This window comes from Rhamphochromis longiceps, linkage group LG13, assembly GCF_057381845.1.
Source record: "Rhamphochromis longiceps isolate RC_006_pf linkage group LG13, R_longiceps_female_GT1.1, whole genome shotgun sequence".
Taxonomy (NCBI): domain Eukaryota; kingdom Metazoa; phylum Chordata; class Actinopteri; order Cichliformes; family Cichlidae; genus Rhamphochromis; species Rhamphochromis longiceps.
Window position 1 is genome coordinate 27,507,652 of NC_140569.1, and position 26,541 is coordinate 27,534,192.

Here is a 26,541-nt window from a genome sequence, read left to right on the forward strand (position 1 = left end):
GTACAAAGAGACACAGGTCAACGAGCTAATGAAGAGTCCTTGCACTGTTCGTGTTGGAGTTAAGTACTTGAAATCCTGTATTGCTTATTAGGGAAGTGTACACAACACATCCCTAACATATCCCAATTAGAAGCAAATTATTGAGACATTAGGCATTCGCATTTGTAAAGCTCCATGTTTACTGAATCAGGACAAACTGGGTTATATTTGGTGGTCTCAGATGCCAGTGCTGACACACAGAGGATTCGTTTTCTGCGCGGCAGCCCTGCGGCTCTATTCTCCTACAACAGAGTCCCCAGATAGAGTCTTCACCTGGAGGGCGACTGGTGGGCACGCATCCAAACACACCCTCACACCAAAATAAAAAGCACAAACGCACACATGAAGACACACAAAAAAAGAAAAAAAAAAACAGACTAACAAACACACCCACCCACGCAAAACAGGGTGGGTATAATTAAAAAACACTGGAGCTCTGCAGAGCAACGAGAGGCTATATGAGGGGAGAGGGAGGTGCAAATACTCCACTGTTCAGCCTAAAGGCCTCCGCTAATTACCTGTCAATGACAAGGAAGAAGGAGATCTAAAGTGGTAAATATTGTCCCAAACTGTCATCCTCAATGAACCATACACTCTGCAATTCAGTTCAAGGATAACGCCCACTGACTTGGGAAATAGGATAAGATGCCATATGTTTGTGTAATTTAGGGATAATTAGTTCAGAGTCTGTTCTAAACAAAGTGGAACTGTGTGATACCAACCAGAGGTCAACTGGCAAGCATGCTGTAATCAGGCAAGATGCTGAAAAGATCTCGAAAACAGTCAGGGGTTTTTTTTTTCTTCAAAAGCTTGTTTAATTTCTAATTTAAATACAACTGCTTTTTTCAGATATGAAAATGAAACATCACAGCTACTGTAAATTCTGGAGCTTATGATTAATGTATGTCAGTGAGTTCAAAGCCAGCTGATAAATAACACATAAAACAAGTAATTCCCAAACTTGAGTTGGGAAAGCAGTTCTGCACCACAAAAATTGCACCACAAAATTTATGAAGGCAAGGCAAGGCAAGGCAAGGCAAGGCAAATTTATTTGTATAGCACAATTCAACAACAAGGTGATTCAAAGTGCTTTACAGAGACATTAGAAACAAAAACAAATAAAAAGCATGATTTAAAATTGATTAAAACAAGCAAACAAACTAACTAACTAAACACACATTTCACACCTGTTCGCGCGATCTGAACCCTTATCGTAAGGGGAGCTACCAGTCCTTCTGTGGACGAGCTACTTTCTATTTTAAATTCCCTGAATTTAAAATACTCTCTAGACCCAGTCTAGACCCAGTTGGGGAGCTACCCAGAGCTCTAATCCCACACCTGTTCGCGCGATCAGAACCCTTATCATAAGGGGAGCTACCAGTCCTTCTGTGGACGAGCTACTTTCTATTTTAAATTCCTTGAATTTAAAATACTCTCTAGACCCAGTCTAGACCCAGTTGGGGAGCTACCCAGAGCTCTAATCCCACACCTGTTTGCGCGATCTGAACCCTTATCGTAAGGGGAGCTACCAGTCCTTCTGTGGACGAGCTACTTTCTATTTTAAATTCCCTGAATTTAAAATACTCTCTAGACCCAGTCTAGACCCAGTTGGGGAGCTACCCAGAGCTCTAAACCCACTTAACAAACAAACAAACAAACAAACAAACAAAACAGTATATAAAATCAAAACAGATAAAATCAGAACAGTAGATAAAATCAGTAGTTAATGTAAGTTTTGAAATTTAAGCTTAACAAACAAACAAAACAGTATATAAAATCAAAACAGATAAAATCAGAAACTTGAAAACATGAAACTTTTTTTTAAATAAATTGTACTAAATCTGAAAGGGATAACATCTTTTAGATGACACAAGGAGTTATAAATGAAGACTGTAGGGCATTATTCAATTTACCCACGCAGAAGAAGAAGAAGAAGCAGAAAAAGTTTTGAAAAAACAGATTTAAAACCTTGACCTACTGTCTGATTTTCGCTTTTGCTCTCTTCTCACACACCTTGCCAGTTTTGGTCACATGTTCTTTGGGCACAGCTAATTTCCAAAGCTAGTCTCTTTCACGCCCCAACCATTAGCTGATTTGGACATTCAGACTCCTCAAAAACATGAAATATAGAACATAAATGAAGGTAATTTTACTTGGTTGTCATTGAATCTATCTATTCCGTTGTTTGGTACAAACATAATGCGGGCTGCCTGCTGTTTAGCTTTCAGCTTCACTACTGCTATCGTTTCTGTAGTTAACTGATAAAAGCCCATTAAAGCATTATTTAAAGATACTGCAAGGTAAATTGGCATAGAAATCAGAGCCTTAGACTCATTTTTGTAGTTCAAGTAAGTGTGAGTATATTATCTAATCTAATCTGCAAGAATTTGTTAGCTAATGTTAGCAAACATTAGCTAACATTAGCTCATATTTGAAGAAAGTATAGAAAAGCCGCTGGCTGTAGATGGATGTGTGCATATATTCATTCACATGTAGACATATTTTGAGCACATGGAATTCAATTCTAATGGGAATCATAAAGAAAACATAAATGTCAAGTATGAAATTGTAATTCTCCCACCTAGTTCACTAAACCCAATTAAATGAATTAGAATAGAATAGAATAGAATTCAACTTTATTGTCATTGCACATGCACAGGTACAGGGCAACGAAATGCAGTTTGCATCCATCCAGAAGTGCTTTAGTGATATAGATATATTACAATATATATTAGCAATAATATAGATATGTGAGTATATTACAGAAATGGGTCTATTATGGTATGTTACAATGTACACGGTATGAAGTATGTTGTGAATATTCTATAACTATAAGTATGTACAGGCTGTAGTGAGTACAAGCTATGTACAGGATATGAACAGGATATAAATATGAAAAACTATACAGAATATGAAATAAATGACTTTACAGAAATCTGAGATATACAGCTATACAGAAATGGGAACTATGCAAGTTGTAAACAGTTGTAGGGTTAAAAATTATCGAATGTACAGAATGATTATTTACACAGAGCTATACAGTAGTGCAGTTAAGACAAGTGAAATATAATTCCTACAGAGGCTATATAAAGTGCTAGTGGTTGTGAGTGGTGGTTCAGTCCATGTTATTATTGTGTGTTTGAGGGTACAGTTGTCCATTGTGGGTGTGTGTGTGTTCAGTCCATGTGTTAACGTGGGTCAGATGTCAGGAGGCAGAGTTCAGGAGTCTGACAGCTGTGGGGAAGAAGCTGTTCCGGTACCTGGTGGTCTTAGTCTGGAGGCTCCTGTAGCGCCTCCCAGAGGGCAGGAGGGTGAAGAGTCCATGTCATGGGTGACTGGGGTCTTTGATGATTTTCCCAGCCCTTTTCAGACACCGCTTCCTGTAGATGTCTTTCATGGCAGGAAGTGGTGCTCCGGCGATGCGCTGGGCAGTTTTCACGACCCTCTGCAACGCCTTCCGGTCCGAGGCAGAGCAGTTCCCGTACCAGACTGTTATACAGTTGGTCAGGATGCTCTCGATGGTGAACGATAGAAGTTCACCAGGATGTCTGAGGACAGGTGGTTCTTCCTCAGAGTCCTCAAGAAGAAGAGGCGCTGGTGAGCCTTCTTGACCAGCTTGGAGCAGTTGGTCGTCCAGGTGAGATCCTCGGAGATGTGGACTCCCAGGAACTTGAAGCTGCTCACACGCTCCACAGCCGTCCCCTTAATGTGGATGGGTGGATGTGGGTCAGCATTCCTCCTGTAGTCCACGATGAGCTCCTTGGTCTTCTCGGTGTTAAGCAGCAGGTTGTTTCTGTCGCACCACTCAGCCAGACAATCCACCTCCTCCCTGTAGGCGGCCTCATCGTTGTCACTGATGAGGCCAATCACCGTGGTGTCATCTGCAAACTTAATGATGGTGTTGGAACCATCAGCAGGTCTGCAGTCGTGGGTGAAGAGGGAGTAGAGGAAAGGGCTCATCACACAGCCTTGTGGTTCATCGTGATTGTAGATGAGCAGCGGTTATCCAGCCGGACATGTTGGGGGCGGTTGGTCAGGAAGTCCAGTATCCATTTGCAGATGAGGGAACTGATGCCCAGGTCTGTCAGTTTCCTGATGAGTTGTGAGGGGTTGATTGTATTGAATGCTAAACTGAAGTCTATAAACAGCATTCTGGCGTAGGTGTTGTTGTTGTCCAGGTGTGAGAGGACAGAGTGCAGTGCGATGGAGACTGCATCCTCTGTGCTCCTGTTCTGGCGGTATGCGAATTGGTGGGGGTCCAGGGTGGGGGGGAGTCAGGATTTGAAGTGTGCTAGGACCAGCTGCTCTAAGCACTTAGTGATGATGGGGGTGAGTGCTACTGGGCAGTAGTCATTGAGGCAAGATGGGTTGGAGTTTTTGGGTATCGGGACGATGGAGGTGGATTTGAAGCAGGCCGGTACCACAGCGTGGGCCAAGGACAGATTGAATATGTCTGTGAGCACTCCTGCAAGCTCCCCAGAACACGCTCTGAGAACACGCCCGGGGATGCCATCAGGACCTGCAGCCTTGTGGACATTGATCCTGCTCAGCACCGCTCCTACATCGGTAGGGGAGAGAGTCAGAGGTTGGTGGTCTGGCGTCATGTCTGCTTTGGTTGTGGTTGTGGGGTTCCCTCGCTCAAAACGAGCATAAAAGTTGTTGAGCTCGTTGAGGAAGGAGGGTTTGGTGGTCCTGTAGTCTGTAATGGTCTGGAGTCCTTGCCACATGCGTCGGGGGTTGGAGTTGGAGAAGTGTTCTTCTACCTTCTTTTTGTAATGGTGTTTGGCTTTTTTGATGCCCTTCTTTAGATTAGCCCTGGTTGTACTGTAGGCGTGTGCATCTCCTGACCTAAAGGCGGTGTTGCGGGCCTTCAGGAGGAGACGAACATCCCGGTTCATCCAAGGCTTCTGGTTGGGGTACATGGTGATCCGTTTCTGGGTGGTGACACTGTCTGTGGTTTCGGAGATGTAATCCAGTACAGATGAGGCGTACTGGTCCACGTCTGTTTGGGTGAACATATTCCAAATGGAACAAATGGATAATGAGGTCAGCAATAAAATGCGGTGCTCAATATTCAGGCTGATTTGAGGGTGCATGCTTATCTTCTTCCAATAAATGAACAGTCAGAAACCTGAAACTGGTTGCTTTCTTTGTCCACCCAGGGATTCGAACATTGTTGGTGTTTTGTTCAATAAGCAACACTCAATATGAGAATCTCAATGTCATACCAGCAAAAAACAGTGAAATTCTGGCAATGATGTTTATTGAGATATCCCAGCCTCCCTGGAATATCTCAATAATGATTACGTTGGACACCCAGATTCCCTTCAGGATAAAATTCAGTAATTCCGTTGATCCTTTGCCTTTTCAACTAGCACCATCACTGGACCAAACAGCTTGCCCACTGCTTTTCTTTTTGACCAAATACCTGCAGTGAGCCTTAGCTCACTTAGACACTTTGATGCTGTGTTGGTTTTGTTTTTAAGTAACCTATAATCTTCTTAAGTTCCTCTACACAGCCAGTGTTGGATCCTCTTCTTTTCTCACATAAATCTCACTAAATTTGACCTGCCACTGAGTGAACATCAGGGTGCTTCATTAAATCACAGCATGCTTTCAGGGAATAACTTCTAAGCTGCTTCAGATGTGCAATATGAAATACATGGAATATCTTATTCTGTCACAAGGTCTTGTTTCCGACAGAAAATGACACGAAACGTGACAAATATGTGGTTTCTTTTAAACATCCAATAACATATCTCTTTTTTTTTCTGTTTGCAAACAGTTGGTGAATAACTATTTTTTAAAAAGCAAAAAAGAAACAGAATAAAATAGCTCTTTAAAAAGTTAAGTGAGGATCACATGTTTCATGTTGGCTGTTTTATTATGCCACTTTTTGGCAAGGTGTTGGCACAGCAGGGCCATATGCTGTGTGTCTAAGTCCAGTTGGGCTCAAAATGGCTCTAAACTGTGCTGAGCTCCTGCCAGAGTGAGACAGAGAGGGGATCATTCAGTCAGGTACATGATGGTGAAGGAAACAGTCTGGAAAAGGAAGAGTTTATGGACAAGTGCAGATTTTTAGGTCTTGGCTTGTTTCTCACTTTTAGAGCCCCTTCCAAAGACAGTTCTCTGTCACTGTTAGAAAGAAAGAAAGTGTACTTTATTGGCCCCCGTGGGGAAAATCCCTCTCTGCATTTAACCCATTCACTCAGTGAAGCAGTGGGCAGCCATTGGGCGCCCGGGGAGCAGTGTGTAGGGACGATACCTTGCTCAGGGGTACCTCAGGGTAGCTGTTCAGGGGAATCGAACCCCCGACCTTCCGATCATGGGGCCACCACTCTACCTACTGAGCTATCCCTGCCCTTTTAATTAAATCTGTTACAAATGTACTAATGAACTAAAATATTATGACCACAGATAAAGTTGCTTATATTTTATATTTTTATTTGACAGTAAGTCACCAGGCAGTCTTCATCGCTGTGTTAGAAGCCATGAATGCTTGCGAACTGGACAGATGTAAAGACCTGAGTAACTTGGACAGACTGTTAAGGCCAGAGGAGGCCAATAAAAAGATACTATGCAGGCTGATTTCAAGGTGCTGTTAGTTAGAAAAGAGTATTTCACATGCAAATGATGCCATTCTGGTCCACCCTACAATTAACATTGAAGTGATCCATACTAGGTTGCTGCTTCACACCCCAGAGCCTTTAAAGAGCAAGACGAGGCATAACACAGGTGTGAGAGTGTAAATCGCCCAGAGAGTTCTCGCTTTATTCATTCTGCACATTCAGTGAGTTGGAAATAATATAACATTCTTCATCTCACATCCAAAAACTGACCTTTGGAGAGATTTTTTCTGCCAGAATTACCAAAATATATTAACTATTTAAAGGTAAATCTGACACTGACAATTGTATGCACCTCATAAATATTACATAAAAATGCAAAATAAGAGCAGTACATCTGCAGAAAATCTGCACCTGTGGGTATTAAGACTAATTCTAACACCTTTTTTTAAAATTTGGGGCTGTATAGAATTGGAATTTTACATCAGCATCTAATCTGATCTAACCTCTCTTCACATATTAACGAGCTGCATTGATGACATTAAATGCTGGATGTCTCAAAGCTTTTTGGAACTGAGACATTAGGATGACTTCAAAATGCAGCAGCCAGAATCCTTACAGGTAGGTGGAAACACGTTACCGCTGTTGTTTTGTTTGTGCTGCTCTTGCCGCCTTAAGATGTTATAACCTGCACTAGTTTTTATGTTTTTGTCTTCTCTGTTAAGCTTATTGAGTTTACACATAATGAAATGTACAATACAAATAAAGCTGTTATAGCTATCTCTTTAAAATGTTCTCGTCCTAGGCTAATAATGCATGTTTTTTAGTCACCCAACACTGGACTAAAGAATTGTCTCTTCACACATTGGCACGCTACTTCGTGCTGCTTTAGGCTACGTCTACACTAGCTCCGTGTCCACACTACACTGTTCCGAAAAATAGTAATGTCAAATTATTTTACTGTGTATTTTACAGTTGCGTACTGTTTTTCTAGAATATCATTACATTTACATAAGTAGACTGTGATCTGACACGTCAAATGTAAAATAACATAACATCACTGTAAATGTAATAAAACACAATTTACTTGTTTGTTAAATATATTTTGTTGTACATATGCATATTTAGATTGTAAAAATACGTCCAGAAATGTCTCCCATTATGCTTTGGGACATGTGCTGCTGTTTAGATGTTCTTGTTTTATTGTTTATGGTTACGTTACTTTTAACTGTTATCTTGAATGTTGTGTTTACGCCGTGGTGCAGCGTCACTGACAGTTGTTGTTTCGTAGAGAGAGTGCTGTACCATGAGTGACTTCTGTTGTGCTGTTGTTGAACCTTGAGGCACATAGTAGCACCGGCAAGTGTTTTAATGAAGCGCTCCCCCTACCAGCTTGGAGTTAAATAACAAGCGCAATCTCTCTCTGTGAGCTTACTTGTTAAGATTTCTCTGCATGCCACAGTGTAAAACATTGCACGGACACGCTGTGCTAATTAAATAGTTTGAAAAAGGAATGTAGAGGTAGGAGTTGCAATAAATATAAATAACATGACGCTAAGTTTTGGCCATTGAATGTGAGCTAACAACAACAAGGTCGCGGGTATGGCTGCGACCGTAGGAAAAAAAACCCTAATATGAAGGTAATTAACTGTGCATTTTACAGTAATGTTCTGTTCTTCTAGAATATCATTAAAGTTACGTAAATAGACTTTGACTTCACATTTTGAATGTAAATTAACGTTAAATCACTGTAATGTAATACAACATAATTGTCATGATTATTAAATGTATCTGTCTGTACATATGCATATTTAGATTGTTAAAATACATTCACAAATGTATCATGATTTCACAAATATCTGTCCGTTATTTGAAAGATTGAACTGTTGAATTCAAATGTTCGCCTTGTGATCAGAAGGTTGCCGGTTCGCGCCCCGGCTCGGACACTCTTCGTCGTTGTGTCCGTGGTCAAGACTCTTCACCTACCGCCTACTAGTGATGGCCAGAGGGGCCGATGGTGCGATATGGCAGCCTCGCCTCTGTCAGTCTGTCCCAGGGCATGCAATCAATTGTTATTTAAACCAACTGTTAACTGTATATTTCTGTACATTTACATATTATGATTGTTGTTTATAGGTAATTTCATTGTTTGATCACGTAAAAATGTTCCTAATTTAATGTCTAAAAGCACTTGGAAAAGGCAGAATCCCGCGTCAAATTAGCGCAACAAACTCTATTTTCATTACTGAAAATGACCGTATTTTTATGGGACAGTTATTTTCTGTTATTTTACGGTCGCATTTTGGCGCCCCAGCTGCCGGAATATTACGGGTTTTTTAAGATGTTTTTTTTTTTCCCCTATTTATAGATGATTTCATTGTTTAATCACATTAACATGTTCCTGATTTAATGTTTAGCGGCACTTGAAAAAGGCGAGATCCCATGTCAAATTAGCGCAACAAACTCTATTTTCATTACTGGAAATAACCGTATTTTTATGGGACAGTTATTTTCTGTTATTTCACGGTCGTATTTTGGCGCCCCAGCTGCCGGAATATTACCGTTGTTTTTTTTAACAGTGTAGCTCCGTGTCCACACTAGAGTTTTCAGTTGTTTTCACAGAGTTGTTCATCCACATTGAAACAGCTGAAAATGCTTGCGTTCCAGTACTGCGCATGCGTGAAACGCAAGAAGATTCGACCTGCCTCATTTCTGTCTGCCGCTTATTTACTTTCAGGCTCTTTGAAACGTTGCGGCAAAATGTTGAGGAAAAGCGCCGAGTTTTTTAAATGGACTGACAATGAGGTGGAGTTGTTGCTGCGAGTAACACAAAAGCACAAAGTTGCAAAAGCGAGTGAGAATTAAAGAATTTGAAGAAAAGCTATCTGGAGCATAACTGATATTAATCGTTAATAGGGCTGTCAAAAGTGACAGCAAACAAAACAACTGCTGTATAATGGCCCTCCGCTATCTTGGTTTAATTGGTCACATGACAGCATCACATGACTAAAATGTGTTATCGTTTTCGAAAAAGGCTCCGGGTTCGCTGTCCACACTGCGACGCAAAAAACTGCATTTTCAAATATATCCGCTTCGGAGAGCATTTTCAAAAAGCTGTGTTTTCCATGAACGAAAACGCCATCTCAGTGTGGACGGGAGGCCAAAACAGAGAGAAAAAGATGTTTGTACCTTTAGTTTCAAACAAAAACATATTAGTGTGGACATGGCCTTAATCTAAGTATTTCATCTATGTGGGGCCCTTCAGTGGGGCTTGTTAAATTAAGATTAAATAACATTCACTCTACCTTTAGTTTCATATGTTTGGCTGCCCTAGCATTTGTGTTTGAAGGATTTTGATTTCTTCATGCCAGCTATGTGGTGATAATGTCAGAATCCCCGAGTAGTAATGCTGTATGGACATGAAATGAGCATTTTCCATGCAAAGTATGGGTAACTGGAGCAATTTGCTAGTGACCAAAGTCATCACAAAGACATTTTGAATACAACAGCCTCCTTGTGACCAATTCCACTTAGAAACAGCCAGCAACCACCACCAAGCATTTGCCAGCTGGTTGGGGAATAAACCACTTTTCCCTAGTGACAGGAGTTTGGCAGAGAGTCATCTCTAGGTCGCATATAGCTATTTTTGTTTGTTTCTCTTTTTTACATTGCAAAACAAAGATACTATTTAGCTAAATGGTAACCTATGGGATTTGTACAGTGGACATTACTGTTAACAACAGGAGAAGAGCACTAAGACTAGTGAGAGGTCCCGGGCTTAACAGTTCAGATGTTGGAAAAAATGCAGTTTAACAGAGTCCAACAATAACACGTATACTTTTACCCTTTCTTGTAGTAAATAACTTACCAAAAAAAGTCTTTTTACTGGGAGCATGTCGAGACTATGAAAATCAATTGTTTTCAGCTATCAGTAGCAGCGCTGAGCACTCCATTGTTAGCAAGCAAGATATGATTTTATAGAGTTGTGCAATGACTTCAGTAGAGTTTAACTTGACAGTCATTAAGATTTCCTGCTGTCAAATCAGGTTCACCTTCTTATTTTGACATTCAGCTAACAACAGTTTTCTTATGTGAATCTGTAATTGAAATGTTGATTATCTTAATAATGAACCTTTTCTGTGCTGCTGTTGAAGAAACACTTAGCTGAGATGAGTCACTGATAAGAACCCTTTAAGTTTACACATCACATACGAGCTTCGAGCTAAAGTATTTTTCTCAAGGTCACACAGTGCTGCAACCGTTTAGTGGGAAGATAAAATATTATTTTTTGTTTGGACTCTGCTGTAAGAAAACCTTTTAAAACTGAAAGTACTGGCAGTGAGATCACTTGTCCATAATGAAAATAAATGTTAATTCCTCATTCGTCGACCTCTGCCAGAGCAGTATTGTCCTTTTTGTGAATCTGCTAATTTATGTCAGTTTCCAGAGATAGAAAAAGTTTGAAACATTTGAAATGCTGAGATGAATCATAAGAAAAAGGTCTTCCATCAGTAGCTGAATAAGGATCACTGCAACAGTTGGTATGATCCTCACACATCCCTGAGCTCAGTATTACGTTTGCTACACTTTGTATGTGGACAGGTGATTTAAAAAAAAAAAGAAAAAAGAAACCTATAACACACCTACTTGTGCTGAAAACCTTTGACACCGCTGTACAATGATATACATGCGTGCAAGCTACACAGACCCTGGAGCTACAAACAAAGTGCTGTAATTGCTGACAAAACCTGAAAGACTTGACGAAGAAGAAAGGTGGAAAATGAAACAATCGTGCGGATTTAAAGACAAACACGCACTCATGAGCTCTTTCCTGCTCATAAACACTAACATGCACAGACAGTGTTCACACGCACGTACACTGGTGAATTCATCCGTGGACTGAATAGCTAGAGGGTGCAAACTGTACAAATGTTGCACAAATATGACACTACAGTGCCAGGGGAGTTGAGTGTTTTGCCTGCTGTCTGCAGATGTATAGTGCCCCATGTCTATTTCTCATTTGTGACAACCACAACTGGAGATGTAGTAGAGCTTCAGCTGATTTAAAGTGACAGGTACACAAGGCCACCTTATCCATCACTGGGGAGTGGTCGGCATTCCCTGACTCCCAAATTGCTGCCCTATTTGCAGTCCCTGCTCCCACCACAACCCCACCTATAACGAGATGATCTATAGCGCGCCAACAAACCCCAACAAAGGTGTCAGATTGCCAGGACAAATAGGCAACAACAGACTTAAGGGCAGGAGGTAATCTTTTTCACATGCTTCAAAGGCGTGGTGCAAGGGAATTCATTTTATTGTGCCCATGAGCTAGTATACAAACTGTACTCCTGTTTTCGTATTTTATTTCTGTCCTCTCTCAGAGCATCTTCCCTCCTTCTCTCACTCCTGTATTTGGACTAAGAATCAAAAATTTCAAAAGTGAATGTCTGTTTAGAAATGTTTTTTTGCTGGGAGTGAGAAAGGGAATATTTTTTTCTCCCCCCCTAGCTAACACGTCCAAGCAGCAGAAGATAGTGGCGTTATTTTAGAAAGCTTCACACCGCTTATTAACTTGCGTCTTACCTTGCTTAGCTGACTGACCGGTGAGCCACTGTTGTTGACAGTGTGGCATTTGAAGCTGAGCAACGATTCCCCCACGGCATCACGCTCTCTGCTCATGTCCTTATCAGAGTGGGAGTGGCTGTCAGGACGGGGTGAGGTGGCAGTTGAGGGGGGCTGTCGAAGGGCTGTGCAGCACAAACCGTGGAAGTTTGACGGACGGATCAGAAAGGCCTCCAGAGCTATGTTAGCAGATACCTAAGATGAGCATCCCAGGATTTAGGAGTGGGGAGAGAGAGGTAAGGGTAGGAGAGCAGCGAGGGGAGGAAAGACAATTTTATATTTTTTTAATTTAGCCACTGCTTTTATCCCCAATGACAATGGGGAGGGAAAAATAGAAGAGGAAACCAAGAAAGGAAGCAAATTATCTTTAGCTTGCTTTGTTTTCACTATCTACTTAAGCCAAATTGACTTCTCATTATTCTAAACCACGAGAAAAAAGTGAAAGCTTTGCGTCATTTAGCGCCATAAGCAACCCTTGCCCTGAGTGTGGTCTTGAGTGTGAGTATTTTTTTTTGTAGTCCAGCTATACCTTAGAAATGGCCTGATTGTCTCCAGTCAGCGCCAGGTCAGCAATTCGCTCCACACACTGGACGATTCGAGTGCACGCCCTGGCCTCATTCTGTGCCATCCACAGGATATGCTCCTCCACCAGCATCATGTTGCTGGCAATGTCTGATATATAGTCCCCCAGCTGAGGAAGCACAAGCAGACGTTTATGCAAATGGTTGCTCGCGCACACTAACACAAACTGCACTGTACGTGTACAGCACACACACACACGCACACATGCAAGGAAGAAGCAGACTCATCATGCACATCAATCATAGAACAACAGGCACATTTGTAATCTGCAGCCAGGATTGTGAGGGAGGCAATGGTGGCTTCATTCATTACAGGGAGATTTAATTTAGATTAGGAGCTCCAATGGGGCATAATTGCTTCCTAAGGATGGCAGTTCACTATTTACTTACTGTACTTTTTATTGTTGCTTCATTGGGCTGTTCTTTATTCCGTGAATGAGGGTGGTCTCGTCACCATTGTCTTAGGAATGATAAAACTCTAAGTATCTCCTAATAATATGTCCTCCCGAGTGACCTGTGTTGAATAATTGCACAAGTGAGAGCTAATATTGATTCTTTTCACTGACTAAGCCCAGCACCGTTCCCCCTCACACAACCTGACCTTCAGTGTGATGCCAGTATAACAATCCCATTGCCTCTACTAAAGAAATTCACTCAGGGTAAAAACATGACTCGCCCAAACACGAGATGCATCTTAACAATGATTCCCATTCAGGTCCAGTGCCACAATGGCCAGTGGGATATTGTATGAGGTGAGAAACATGTTACTGTGTCTTATAAGGAAGCTTCTGTGGTTTCTTGTTGGGATCTGGTGAGCAGTGGTTGTGCAGACATTCATCAGTTATGTGGTCCTAATTGCTAGTTGCAAGTCTTAATAGATACATGTTCAATTAGTAAATCATGGTCCCTGTTAGAGTCAAAAAGCTTGATAACGTAGGGTATCTTTAGAGAAGGCCTGCACTGTGATCGACAAGTCACTGACATTTCTTGGTTTTTTGGTTTTTCAGTGATATTGCTTGTCTAGTGCAAGAGCAACTAACTGATGGGTAATGTGATATGGTGTAGTCTTTAGGGTAACCTCTAGATGAGCATTAAACAAAACCTTATTCTTTCTTAGGGTGATGGAAAAATGAATGAATGAACATGTGCGCAGATCAGAATAGGAACTGCAATTAGAACTATTGAAACAACAAACAAAATACCTTCCTCTTTAGACCTAATAGCTGCTGTCTAATTGTCACTGTAGACAAGAAGAGCACGTTGCAGGTATTATATGTTTCGCAGGGTTCCCCTCCTACTGTCCTGAGTTCCCAGAAAAGTTACTTAGCAAATCAAGTTCCTCTTCTGACAGTTAGACGAGCCGATGGCATAAGCTGGCTGAGAGTGAAACGGGTCAGATATTAAAATGGAGACCTAGAAACAACATGTGTTTTCACTTTTAATAAGCACTCTTTGACAAGAGTAGGACTGGCTGATTTAAGCTAAATAACTGTCATTAAGGCCCCAGTGACTGCAGTCTAAAGACTGGCTGGTGGCAGCCCAGCAACCACCATTTGCCAAGGAAAAATGTGTATTTGCAAAACCAGTTGGTGAGTGGTTGCAGGAGGTTGCTTGCAGTCACTCACATTGGTTGCAAAGACGTACAGGTTATGCCACTGAAAACCTTGTAATTGCTTTTACAGTTCATTCACACAGCATCTTAGGGGTTTGATTCTGTTTAATTCAGTTGTAAAATATTGGGATGATTCCACTATAAATGCATTGGATGTAGTATATTTCTGTGCTTCCTCTTACATCTTTATGTTTCTCCACCAGCCTCGTTAGTCTCTCCACCAGGTGGGTGACATAAATGACATCCATGACATCGGTGAAGTGCGCCGCCCTGCTGGTGAAGGCCACCAACTGCTGTCCAAAAGGCTGAGCGTTGGTCGTATTAATAGGTATCTGGAAGAGAAATCAATATATTGTGCAGTATGCAACAATTTTCAGAGAGGACAAACATGACGGCTTGTTATAATAATTCCACAAAAACATTGCACAGTTGATAAGATGAATAAAATGAATGAAAATTTCAAGAATTTGTGTAGTTTTGCAAACTTTGTCACTTTAATGAATCCTTTGAGCAGAAGTAGACTAAAACAGCTTGCATATAAATGTTTCATACACAGATCTGGAAATACCTGCAGGCTACAGGTGAATCAAAGCAACTGGTAGTTTTCAGGGAATATGAACTTGAAATCTTGCTGTTAAGAGTAAGCTGGAAAATTTCTAAATAAGGATTGATGGACAATTAAAAAAAAAGAAACAGAATCCATAAATGAATCCTGTTTCCCAGCAGTTCTCGGCACTAGTTCTACACTAATGCTGATACCTGGGTGAGCTCATGCAGCACACGGGTCAGTTCACTGGCATAAGGGCACTGAGTATAGTCCTCCTCAGCCCACCGCCCAGCACGGTCGCAACGTCGCCACGCCTTCTTTTCTGCCCGGCTCGAGGGGTGAGGAGCGCTGCCAGATGGGTGAGGGGCAGAGCCAAAGGTGGCAGGAGCACAGGGTAGGAAGGCCAGGATGCCAGCCAGCGTCTTTGGCCACCTGCCAAAGAAATATCAGAAATATCAGGATCTACACAAGCGGCACCAGATGGCAATTTCATACTCCCTGTACTTAGGAAAGTATTAATTTGCATAAATGATTTACAGCTAGGCTTAATTATTTTGCAGATGACTCCCAGATTCTTGACTGTGAAACACGCGTCTGTCTTATTAATGACTTCTGAATTAATTTTATTTACTAACTTTATTAATGAAGTTTATTGTCTATTCACTTGGTGCAGTGAAATATTTTTTTTTGTTAATCACAAAAGACATTTAAAGGTGTTGATGTCTTCTCCCCTCTGCTTGTGATGGTTTCCTCTGGCTTTAGCCCACATTTGAGTATCCAAAGACATCCACTTTTACCTCCTGTGGCTCCAGATGTGTGAAAAAATAACTTGTGTGATGTCGTCACAGTTATTTTTGATATTTTTAGTTTCTTGCAGGCACAACAGAATAAATACTCTCAAGGTGATCTTTGGAAAAGCTGGCTTTGTGGAGTGGCACAGCTTGACCCATACAAGGGCCTGAAAGTCAGGATACCTCATCCTCTACTCTGTTCTGAACTGTTTGTAACTTCCACAGTATATTGAAAGAGCGTTACAAAATCGCCTGCGTACCCCATTTAAACATGCACCACAGTGGCAGATGGAGAATGTCAGTGAAGGATTTATATTTCAAGCAGAACCTGCTCTTGCCTGTTACTCCTAAAGGGAAATTCAAATTAAGTGTTGTTCTTATGGTAATACAAAGTTCACTGAAGACTCCTCTGGAGCAAGAAATGAGACTTTCTCAATAATGTCATCAAGAACCAAGTCCTGGAGCTGCTCTACTGACCAACCTATGATAGGGGCTAGTGTGATTTTACAGTCAAATGGATCATTTCCATTTTCTGGGTAATGCCTGTTAGTGTTTCAATAAAATAAAGCTCATTAGGGTGTAAAAAGGCAGCCAAACATTCACAGTCTAGGACACTAGCCTGTATTTCGCAGATAACAAAAGAACTCCAGGTTTTGTTACTTGGCATCACCGTATATTAAAGGTATGTGTTTCTGTAGCCTTAGGACAGAGCGGCTTGTGTTCTCACATGTTGATCAATTTGTCAACAATCAAAGAAGGAGCATGTGTCTCATGTTCGTGGTTTTATGCTAGAGGCAGCATCACATTGTACTTCAGAAAATAAGCTGAAAAAATGTGTGAAAACAAACGCTTTTGACTTCATCAAAATTAAAATAAAGGAGCAGTGCTCTCAGGAGGCTAGTAATCTGTTCTGAGGGTAGAGACCTGCCATCACACTACTCCCCACCCCATTCTCTTTACCCCCACCTCTAGTCATCCACATTGCTGCTGCTGCAGCAGCTACTTAGTAATAAATGGCATTAATTTCACCCCCAACAAAAAGGGGGCTCATTTTCCAGCCCATTACTCCAATGCTCCAGCAGAAACAAAGCCTCTGTGCTTGCTGCACTAGAAGTGGGCTGTAAAGTACAGCAGCTACAAAAGAGTGTACACGACAACAGCACACCCACAAGGGAAGAGAGGTGGAGGGTGTGCGTGCATGTATGTTAACAAATACAGTTTTAACGTGGTTACATGGAGTCGAGGACAGCGAAAATGGAGTGCACAGTAGATGTGTGGCGTTTTTCTTCTGTCTATGTGAGACTTTAGTTATTCAACTTGTTCTCTGTAGTCATGATATAAATCTGGACTACAATGAGCCATAATGTGTGTAGGAGTTTTTCTATTGCACATAACAATTATTATTAAATAATATGAACTGTCCAGACTCTGCTGTACTAGTGAGCCAAACGTAGAGGAAGGCAAACCAGTTGTAAGATGAAACAAAAAAAGGCACGACACTACCTAAAACCAGACTTAAGTACCTTGACTGGGCACTCTATAGAGGGATAGCAACAGAGTGAGTTAGTTCTGTGATTAGAGTATTAATTTTTATAACATGCTATTTTATAATTGGAAATATTTCTTGTGAAATAAATAATAGTGGGGTTAAACTATTGCTTTAAATATCAGGAGACTTCCTGGTTTCAGCTTTGAAAACCAGTCCAAGCACAAGACCAAAGTACAATGTACAGGCAGATTGAAGGAAATTGTTTATTTACATAATATTTACTAGAACTTTTATTATTTATTTATTGATCAATGGTCTTTGATCAATGATCAGTGGGCTTTGATCAGTGGTTGTTGATCAATGGTCATGACAATTTTCATATTACTGATCAAGAAACTGACCTCACAGCCCATTGTTCATTCAGTGTACTGGTTTCAGTTATTGTGCAATGTACTGTTTATAAGGCTGGGGAAACCTGCAGTCAGCTGACACTCCAGAAGTCACTTGGATGAGTGACGAAACGTTTCTCCCACTGAAAACGCTACGTCCAGATGAACAGAATCAACCTTTGGGACTAACCTAGCTAGGTTAACAGTTAATAGAACTGCAAAAGCTGGTTAAGCTATAGATTATAGGTTTTTACAGTAATCAGTGTGTCAGTTAAGATGGATTTTATTATCTCTGAAAAAAGCGAGACTGACTGTTTCCAACCATATCATTTTAAATCCCAATGTAAATCCCATGTACTAATGCTGTAGAATGAGTATGTGATGATTGGTGGGAACTCTTGCTCATACCAACTATAACAAAATTCAGCTAATGGGTTATGAAGGGTGTATTTTAACACAAAACACAATTCTTTACCTAACCAGTTTTGTCCCTAGATATAGGCAAAAGCAAGTGATGCAAGTAAAAATGAATGTGGGAAAAGCAGATGTTCTGGACAGCAATCTTCTGGTTGCAGGTAAGTGCCTCCAGATACAGATATTGCTGGGGTTTATTTTTCCTCCTCACATGAGAAACATACATCGAAGGGGTATCTGCATGTGTCAGAATATGTTGGTGATGGGGTATGAGAAGAAGTGGTTCCTGACCAAGCCACAACTGCACAAACACATGAAATATACCAGGTTTCTTATCCAACTCTCAAAAATACATTTACTATTATTTTGAGACCTTTTTTTCCAAATCAGCCTGTATAATAAAACTGAAAAACTAATCTGCCATTGTCTGTGGCTGCAAGGTCACTCACCTGAAGTCCCCCTTGTTGTTGGTGACTCTGTCAGCAGGGCAGTATGATGCTGACGTTTCCAGAACCACGATTTCCATTTGCTGAGAAGTGTTGCCACGGGAACTGGTCACCAGGCACTCCCAGATTCCAGCAATGGGCACATCGATGCTGGAGAGAATAACCTCGCTGGAGGAAGAGAGAAGACACGTAAAACTATGAAAATGTGTTTTTAAAATGACATATCCATGAGGGGGTTGTGTCAGTGAACCTCTTCCTATGAGATTTAGGAGAAGTTCGAAGTACCGAATTAGAGCCTAGTCGTACATTTGGGGTTAAATGTAGTTTTAGGATTAGTTTTCTCTTGCGGCTTGATTTTAGGGTGCTTTGAATTATTTTTGGATTAGACTAAGGATTAAAGTCAGTCAAAAGGCATAAAGAGTTAAGGTCATCTTAAGACGTCTGTAGAGTGCAAAGATGTGCGTGCGCTTGCGTGGTTCACCCGATCTAATTCATTCAAGGGACCTTTGTCCATATACAAGTATGTGGTAGCTTAAAACGTTGGCTGTGACTTAAGATGATCATTACTCATGCTTATCTTTCCTACTTTGTCACAGCGATTCCTATCTCAATGGAAAATGCCTGATTAAACAAAGAATGGTGAAACGGTGACAAAGAGCCAATGCAGGGCCATTTGCCAACGCGACTAATCTTGAGGATTTTACTCGTTATAAAAAAACAGAAAAGCCGCTGGAGATGGCTAAGCAATGGGAATAATCACCATGGAAATTCTACCTCCTTAAGAAATGCCAACTGTTTTATTTTCAAATACAATCCAGTTGTAGTCAAATATACACTTTGCTTTGTGTCTGTGTAAAAACCTAATGCCTTTTTTGTGTGTTAATTAAGCTGCATGTGTTCGTAATACACAGTATGCCACTGTATACCCCCACTCGGCTGCATAAAGTTTTTAAATGGGACTTAAGGAACAATGCTGCACAAATGGGAAAGTATTACAACTGACATGGAAAATCTGAAGTGACAGACTGGACAAGAAACGAAAATCTTTCAGAGTAAAGATGATTAGTGGCTGAGTGGCTCTGATGTGCGAAAGCTGTAATCCCAGAAAACATTTATCAGACGGTGTGAGGAAGGCATTTATTTCGAAAAATGAAATGCCTTCGTTTTTTTCTGCTTCTCTCACTCCTTCCTGTCATCCTTTTTGTCTCAATATGCTTATTAGCAAAATCATTTCCGGCTTCCATGCGTGTACTTCAAGAAAGTCAAAACAACCATCCCGACAACCAACACATGTAAACATATTCACACATCCCAGCCTAATACTGCAAAACAAAAACAGGACAATATCTTCTACACAGTATGAAAAACCTACAACTCTGCTTTCCCAACAAACCAAAAAGAAAGAAATATTATCTTAGAACCAGATATTCGTAGTACAGTATGTAAGTGAAATAACTAGTTAAAATACCAGTATAGTTTGGTTAAGTTTTTTTTATTCAATTTACTAGAACAAATAGAAAGACTGGCATTGATGTGGACATATAAGTAAAGCTCAGAATAGCTCATAAAGTTAGTTTTACAATTCAGAAGCCCACTCATTACCACATCAAACTGTAGAATTAGTTTTGAAATTTCCCACACATGAAATAAAAGACGTACCATTTTAATTAGTTATCTGCAGAAATAACTAGGAATTAATGCATACTAGCTTTTAGTATTTGTGCTAAGCTAAGCTAAATAAAAGATAGCTTGACTATCCGATAAAAGGATTATCACAAATTGTTAAGGGATGAGTGTGATGGAGGGTTTTACACAACCCACATGCTTTTAGAGTAAACTTAAGGTTGAAAAACAAGCTTATATTTTAGATTAACTAAGACCAAAAATGTGCTGGAAAAGTAAGCAGTAAAAAGTTTAAGAAGTTACTGTCCATATCGATAAAATCCCTCAACTTAAAGCATGTGTATGTATCCTTCTGTGTTAAATCTGTACCACAGGTATGAAGGCCCCGTGTCATAAACCCTTTGGAAACCCTGTGCCGTAACCTGAGGTGTATACCTTCCTAGAAATATAACTACACATCACCACTGATGCAGCCCACACAGATAATAAACACTGGCAATAGTCTGCCTCTTGTGTAGACTACAGTCATTGGCTCTGCATAGACTAATGCCAAAGTATAAATTAAGCAATTAGCTTATTAAGTAGTCAGTAAGCTTAAGAAGTCCAGGTACAGTAATTTCTCTCTTTTTCCAGTTAGCTTAGCCAAGTGAATACTTAACATTTTATTTAACTTTACCTGATTAGTGACAAATCCACAGTTGTGCACATACAGTACCAGTTGGAGTGGTTTTCAAAAAATCTTACAAAAACATATGGCACATGCTGCTTGAACATATCCTTTATTAGACTGGTTACTTGACAGCTGACAAGCTGTCACTGGGTTTCATTTTCACACTAAAAGCAAACATTTGCATAGAGCTGTGAATTTTGTTTGAAACAAAAAACAAACAGGTGTGAATGAACCACAAAACATATTTAAATAATAGTAAACTAGCAAAAGTCTGACTTGTGTTTAACATATGAACTGCTAATGCAAATAAATTGAAATGTGGAGACCATGCATTAAAATGCAAAATCAGTTCATCAGTTAAATGAGCTATTACTGAAGTGAAATCTTTCTACTTTGTGATCTGAATCTACTACAGAGGTGATGCGATCATACAGTAACGTTTCCAAATGAAAACATATTGTACTTTCATGTGAACTTATCTCCACTGCTACTTGTTTAGAAAGAGGAGGAAGTTCAGTGAATGCTGTTAACATTTCCAACATATGACTTTGCTCCAATGGCTTTCTGTGAGCAAGATATGGAAATGAATAAAATGAGTCCTGATTTCATCTTCTGTGTTCCACTGAAGCTCCCCTTTCTGATTGCTTTTCTAAGACACCCTAAATCAGATTTGAACGCTTGACTGAGATGATGACATTCTGGGCTACAAAACAAATGTGTAGGCCTGTGCCTGGCTCTTTGTTTTTGTGCAAGTGTAAATATGTATGGTGGCATTTTGTGAGCAAAAGTACATTTTCAGTTGTCTGAAAAGGACCTATTTTTTGCCTTGTACTGTCATTATGACAGATCTTCTTACATATACAGTAAGAATGTTTGCATGCCTTACTGAACCTTACTCCAGGAATAACATACTCCCCAACATGACTGCGATGATTTTACATGCTTATTCTGTCTGACACAGTGCAAAAACCTCACATTTTCAATCACCCTCTCTCTCCCCATGTCTCTTCTCCAGCCCCACTTAAACGTAAATGAAGCCCTGTGGAACAAAAAGGATGTTGTGTTAAACTTTGGATGGGCTCTCCATTAAAACCTTCTTGGCACAGTCAAGCCTGTCTTCACAGTACAACAGTTACACAGCATACAACAATGAGGACATGGTGTCTGGAAACTCAATATAAACAGATAATATAGATAAAATATTAGGAGGTATTTTGAAAGACTAAATCCATAGACCAAGTCAAGCTTCTCAGGCTACTTGCACAGGACCTGTATTAAACGGCGGCTGCAGTAATTCACAGATTACTCATCAAACTCTGTGGTGGTTACATTTTGTTTTTACACAGGATAATGAAACGGGAAACTCTTGCTGTCTGTAAACCCAAAGTTTAGTAAATTGTTTATCGATTTAGCAACGGAGATGCGAAGAGACCCGAGTATTCCAGACCTTCTTCTGTGGCGTATTAGAGTGAAAAAAGTAATATACAATTTGCACAGGATAGCGTCCTCATTTCACCCAAAACTCTCTTCTCCCATCCTCCACTTCATCTTGTCCAATACCTCCTCCAGTTTCCATAGGAACCTTTTAATGACTGGGATCACCTGCTCCTGTTGCTCATGCCGTTGTATTTACTTAAAGAATACGTTTTGTACTCATTTCACGCTTCACTTTCATTTTTTGGTTTTAAGGGAGTAGCTTTGTTTGATTTACAATTCAACCTAATTTCTACTTATCTTAGACCCTCTGTGCAGCTCTATCATCATCCACTATATGAAGGCAGTTGTCTTGTGCTCCCTTTATGTTTACCTTCCTCTGATTGGCTACCCATCCTAAGCAGAAGGTCTGAATAGGCGGAGCTGCTGTGCTTGTGACCAAATACCATTTTTTTTCCTGTCTTTCATCGTCAAACAATTTTGTCAATAGTGTCTAAAAATTAGTCGAACCAGGCAGCGCTAGTGTGATCTATAATGAATTAAGTAATTAGTGAATTACAAATTAATAATACTTTTATAATGTTTAATTTAATTTACAGTGTATCAAATGTATAATCTATAGTAGTGAGTAGAATCCCTGCCCTGGTAAATGGTGTCGTTCTTTGCATTTATACTTTAACTTTTTTTTTTTAGGGCAGCACGGTGGCACGGTGGTTAGCACTGTTGACGCACAGCAAGAAGGTCCTGAGTTCAATTCCACCATCAGGCCGGGGTCTTTCTGTGTGGAGTTTGCATGTTCTCCCCGTGTTTGCGTGGGTTCTCTCCGGGTACTCCGGCTTCCTCCCACCGTCCAAAGACATGCAGCTTGTGGGGATAGGTTAATTGGATAATCCAAATTGCCACTAGGTGTAAATGTGAGTGCGAATGGTTGTCTCTCCCTGTGTGTTGGCCCTGCGACAGACTGGCGACCTGTCCAGGGTGTACCCCGCCTCTCGCCCTATGACAGCTGGGATAGGCTCCAGCGCCCCCCGCGACCCTGAAAAGGATAAGCGGAAGCAAATGGCTGGATGAAATATAGTATTTTTGGATATCATTCCTTATATATATTATGTCAACATAGACAATAAAACAAAGTTCTAATAGTATTAATGTCATTTTGACATTCAGATCAATCTATTTACCTTGAAGGAGAGGTCAGAGGTCAAATGTGACATGATATTTTGAATCTTTGTCCAGTACTTTTCATGTGTTAGCAAGTTATAAGGCTTATTTTAAAAATTTGCCCAGTAAATCTTTAAATAGATCAGGGGAGCCTCGTGGATATAACCCAGATTTCACCAGATTGTTAACATGACCTTGCTCTAAACCCTTATAAAGTTTTATCAGAATCAAGCTATTGTGTTTACAGACAAAAAAAAGTAAAAAAAAAAAAAACCCTGCTAGTGTGGCGTCAATAATAACCCTATCAGGAATGTTTACACAATAGGTGTCACTGCAGCACACAAACCAAAACAGATCAGTGTGATAGCAGTTCCTCTAAATTAGAGCGTCTCTCTCTCTCTATCTCTAGACATGAATAGTGCGCAGAGGGGACAGTTACATCACTGTTGAACAAATGCCAAATCTCTGAATGCTGGGAAATACAGAGGGAAATACCCCCACCCCCATACACAAAACCTCCCACCCTTACCTCTCCTTTTCCTCCTCCTTCTCCCTCCCTCCGTCCCCCCCCCCAACTTCGCTGATGATCACTAACATCCCTGGTGAGCTGCTGCACCCAGAAAAAAAAAGAAAAAAACAGAGAGAAAGAAGAGCAGGGAAACCATGGAGCAGCCTGTTTAGTTTTCAGGGAGGGGAAAAAGGTCATTTTCACATAATGAACATATGAAGAAATCACACCACTTAGTGAAAATCAATAGGGCAGAGGCACACAAGCTGCAGAAAGCACTGACCTACATCCTCAGTAATACTGCACTATTGTACAGCAGCTCCCAAAGGACTCATTAAGAACATTTATGCTTGTGCATTGATATTTAACACTTTGTTTACACAATGTTGCTTATGAGACTGCAAAGTTTCAATCTGTCCCACCTCAACTCAGCTATGTAGGAAATATTCCAAAAGAGCATCGTTTGTGAATTTGCGTCAACTGATTTTGTCAATTTTTAAATGCCTAAACGAGTATATGTGTGCAACCATGGTATGCACACACACACACACACGGTGGCATATTTCACAGATACTACTCCCACTGTAGCAGCTTCCATCAAATTAGCTCCATGTCTTAAACCACTCGATGCACTACACTATATAATGTGGACTATAAATAATTTACACCTCGTGTTATCGTTGTTTCACTTCATCCAATGTAACTAAGAGCTTTTATTTTTCTTTATTGAGTGAAACTGGCAAGCAGTAAAGTGATGAACCCAGAGGTAAAACCCTACAGTATGTGTGGACATAATCACATTTGGTCTCCTTATCAACTGACGCTGCACAAAAGCTCGTAAACAAATGGTGAAATTAGGGTTGCCAACCGTCCCTTAAAATACGGAATCGTCCCGTATTTCGAAACAAAAGTACACGTCCCGTATAAGGGACGCACTTTGTCCCGTAATACAGTGAGAATCAAAAGTAGTCTATAAATGTTAATGGAATTAACGCTTTGTTTGAAAACATAATTCCCAGCCCCTCTCCTGCTTTGTGACCAATGAGCTGACACCACACTTATGACAATTCGAGTATGACAATTCAGATTACCGCTCATCTCATTGGTCGAGGAAAGGTCGCTTACGGAGAAAATACCGGAAAACAACAGATGACCACAACAAGAAGCATGGCCAACAGGGAAACAAACGCCGACTCTGCGGTGCAAGTCTCGGACGACAGTACACCTAAAGCTGGGCAGACACTGTGCGATTTTTTTCAGTCACGTTATTCAGCTCCTGCTCAAACTGCACGATTGACTCGCAGGGGTTAGACGTTGGTAGGTCACGATGCAGGGTCTCACACTATACCGCCCGATGCTCTGATGCGACCTGAGTGCTCACACTGTGCCTCCATAACATGAAGGTTATAACAGAAAATCTGTCGCTCTCCCTCTCTCTCTCTGTCTTTCACTCACACAGACACACACCACCACCATCAACTTTGCTAAATTGCTAATGAAAAACATTGATCAGGCAGCTGTGATTGAGCAGCAGTGTAAATCCAACTATTTTCACGGTTGTTGTGGTCGTGATAATTTTGTGAGGCCACATCGAAAAGGCTCGGATGAGCTTTCCAAAGTTCTACAAGTTGTGCCTCCATCGCTTGTGTCCAGATCACACGCTGCACTGCTGTGCTGCGCCGTCTTTTTCACCAACGTTTACGTTTGCGCGTGAGCAGTGTGAGCGCCTGTGGTGACACCCTCACGAGCGATTGATGATCGGGAGCTGGTCGTGAGGTGTTAATCACTTCTCGTTACCCCACGTATACTACACGACGCACGATGAAGGCCAAAATCGGTCCGATCACTCAAAAATCGGCTCAAAATGGGCCAAAAATCGCACAGTGTGAGCCCAGCGTTAGAGCAGCAATGTTTGTTCCCCTCAGAGAAAGGGAAGAATGGGAAAAGGAAAACACCTGGCTGGAAAAAGTTAATATGGGCATGTGCAGTGAATATCAGCGCTATGTGGCCAGAAGTGTGATAATATAATTTATTTTGTGTAATAAACAACTGCAAGGATAGATGATTACAACAAATTGATGACTAATACATAAAAGTAATACATAGATGAATAATGATGATGAGTTAAGATGCGTAATCATGGGAACAAGCGGGTTTACAAACAGGAGCAGCTGATTAGCATTAGAAAAGCTGAAATAATACCTCAACTGAAGCCAATTGTACTAAATGCACTAAATGTGCACAGTTACAAGAATGTTTTTCTTTCTATTGTTTTCTATTATTTTAAGTTAAGCAGGACAGAGTGCTTTTAAAGAAAGATTTACTTATATTCTCAAAAGTTAAGCATGACAGGCTTCTGTTTAAGAAAGAGACCTGTTTTACTGTGTTAATGTTGTCATTTTGAGCTAAAAATAAATGGCTAAATGATCATTTGTTTCACATGTGTTCATATCACAAAGAATAGAATATGCATCTACTTAAATCAACTTCAAGTCAAATGGTTAAAAAAATAATTTCACACACAAAAAAAGAGCTAGAAAATTCACCACACTGGGAAGGGTGAAGACAACTGGGTCGCCCGGCCCTGGCCACGAGGTGTCCCTTATTTATTTTTCAGGGAGTTGGCAACCCTAGGTGAAATCCAGC

The 26,541-nt window shown here is 40.6% G+C and overlaps 1 protein-coding gene across 1 annotated transcript in view; it reads right to left on the reverse strand.

Moving 5' to 3' along the window:
• adgra1b (adhesion G protein-coupled receptor A1b) overlaps positions 1 to 26,541 on the reverse strand; it is a 199,487-nt gene that overhangs the window by 109,790 nt on the left and 63,156 nt on the right. Inside the window, exons 8-12 of the mRNA XM_085428849.1 lie at positions 18,503 to 18,667; positions 15,183 to 15,402; positions 14,606 to 14,755; positions 12,760 to 12,921; positions 12,192 to 12,425 (exon numbers count right to left, since the gene is read on the reverse strand). Coding sequence (XP_085284975.1) covers positions 12,192 to 12,425; positions 12,760 to 12,921; positions 14,606 to 14,755; positions 15,183 to 15,402; positions 18,503 to 18,667 — 931 coding nt within the window. The remainder of the gene's footprint in view (positions 1 to 12,191; positions 12,426 to 12,759; positions 12,922 to 14,605; positions 14,756 to 15,182; positions 15,403 to 18,502; positions 18,668 to 26,541) is intronic.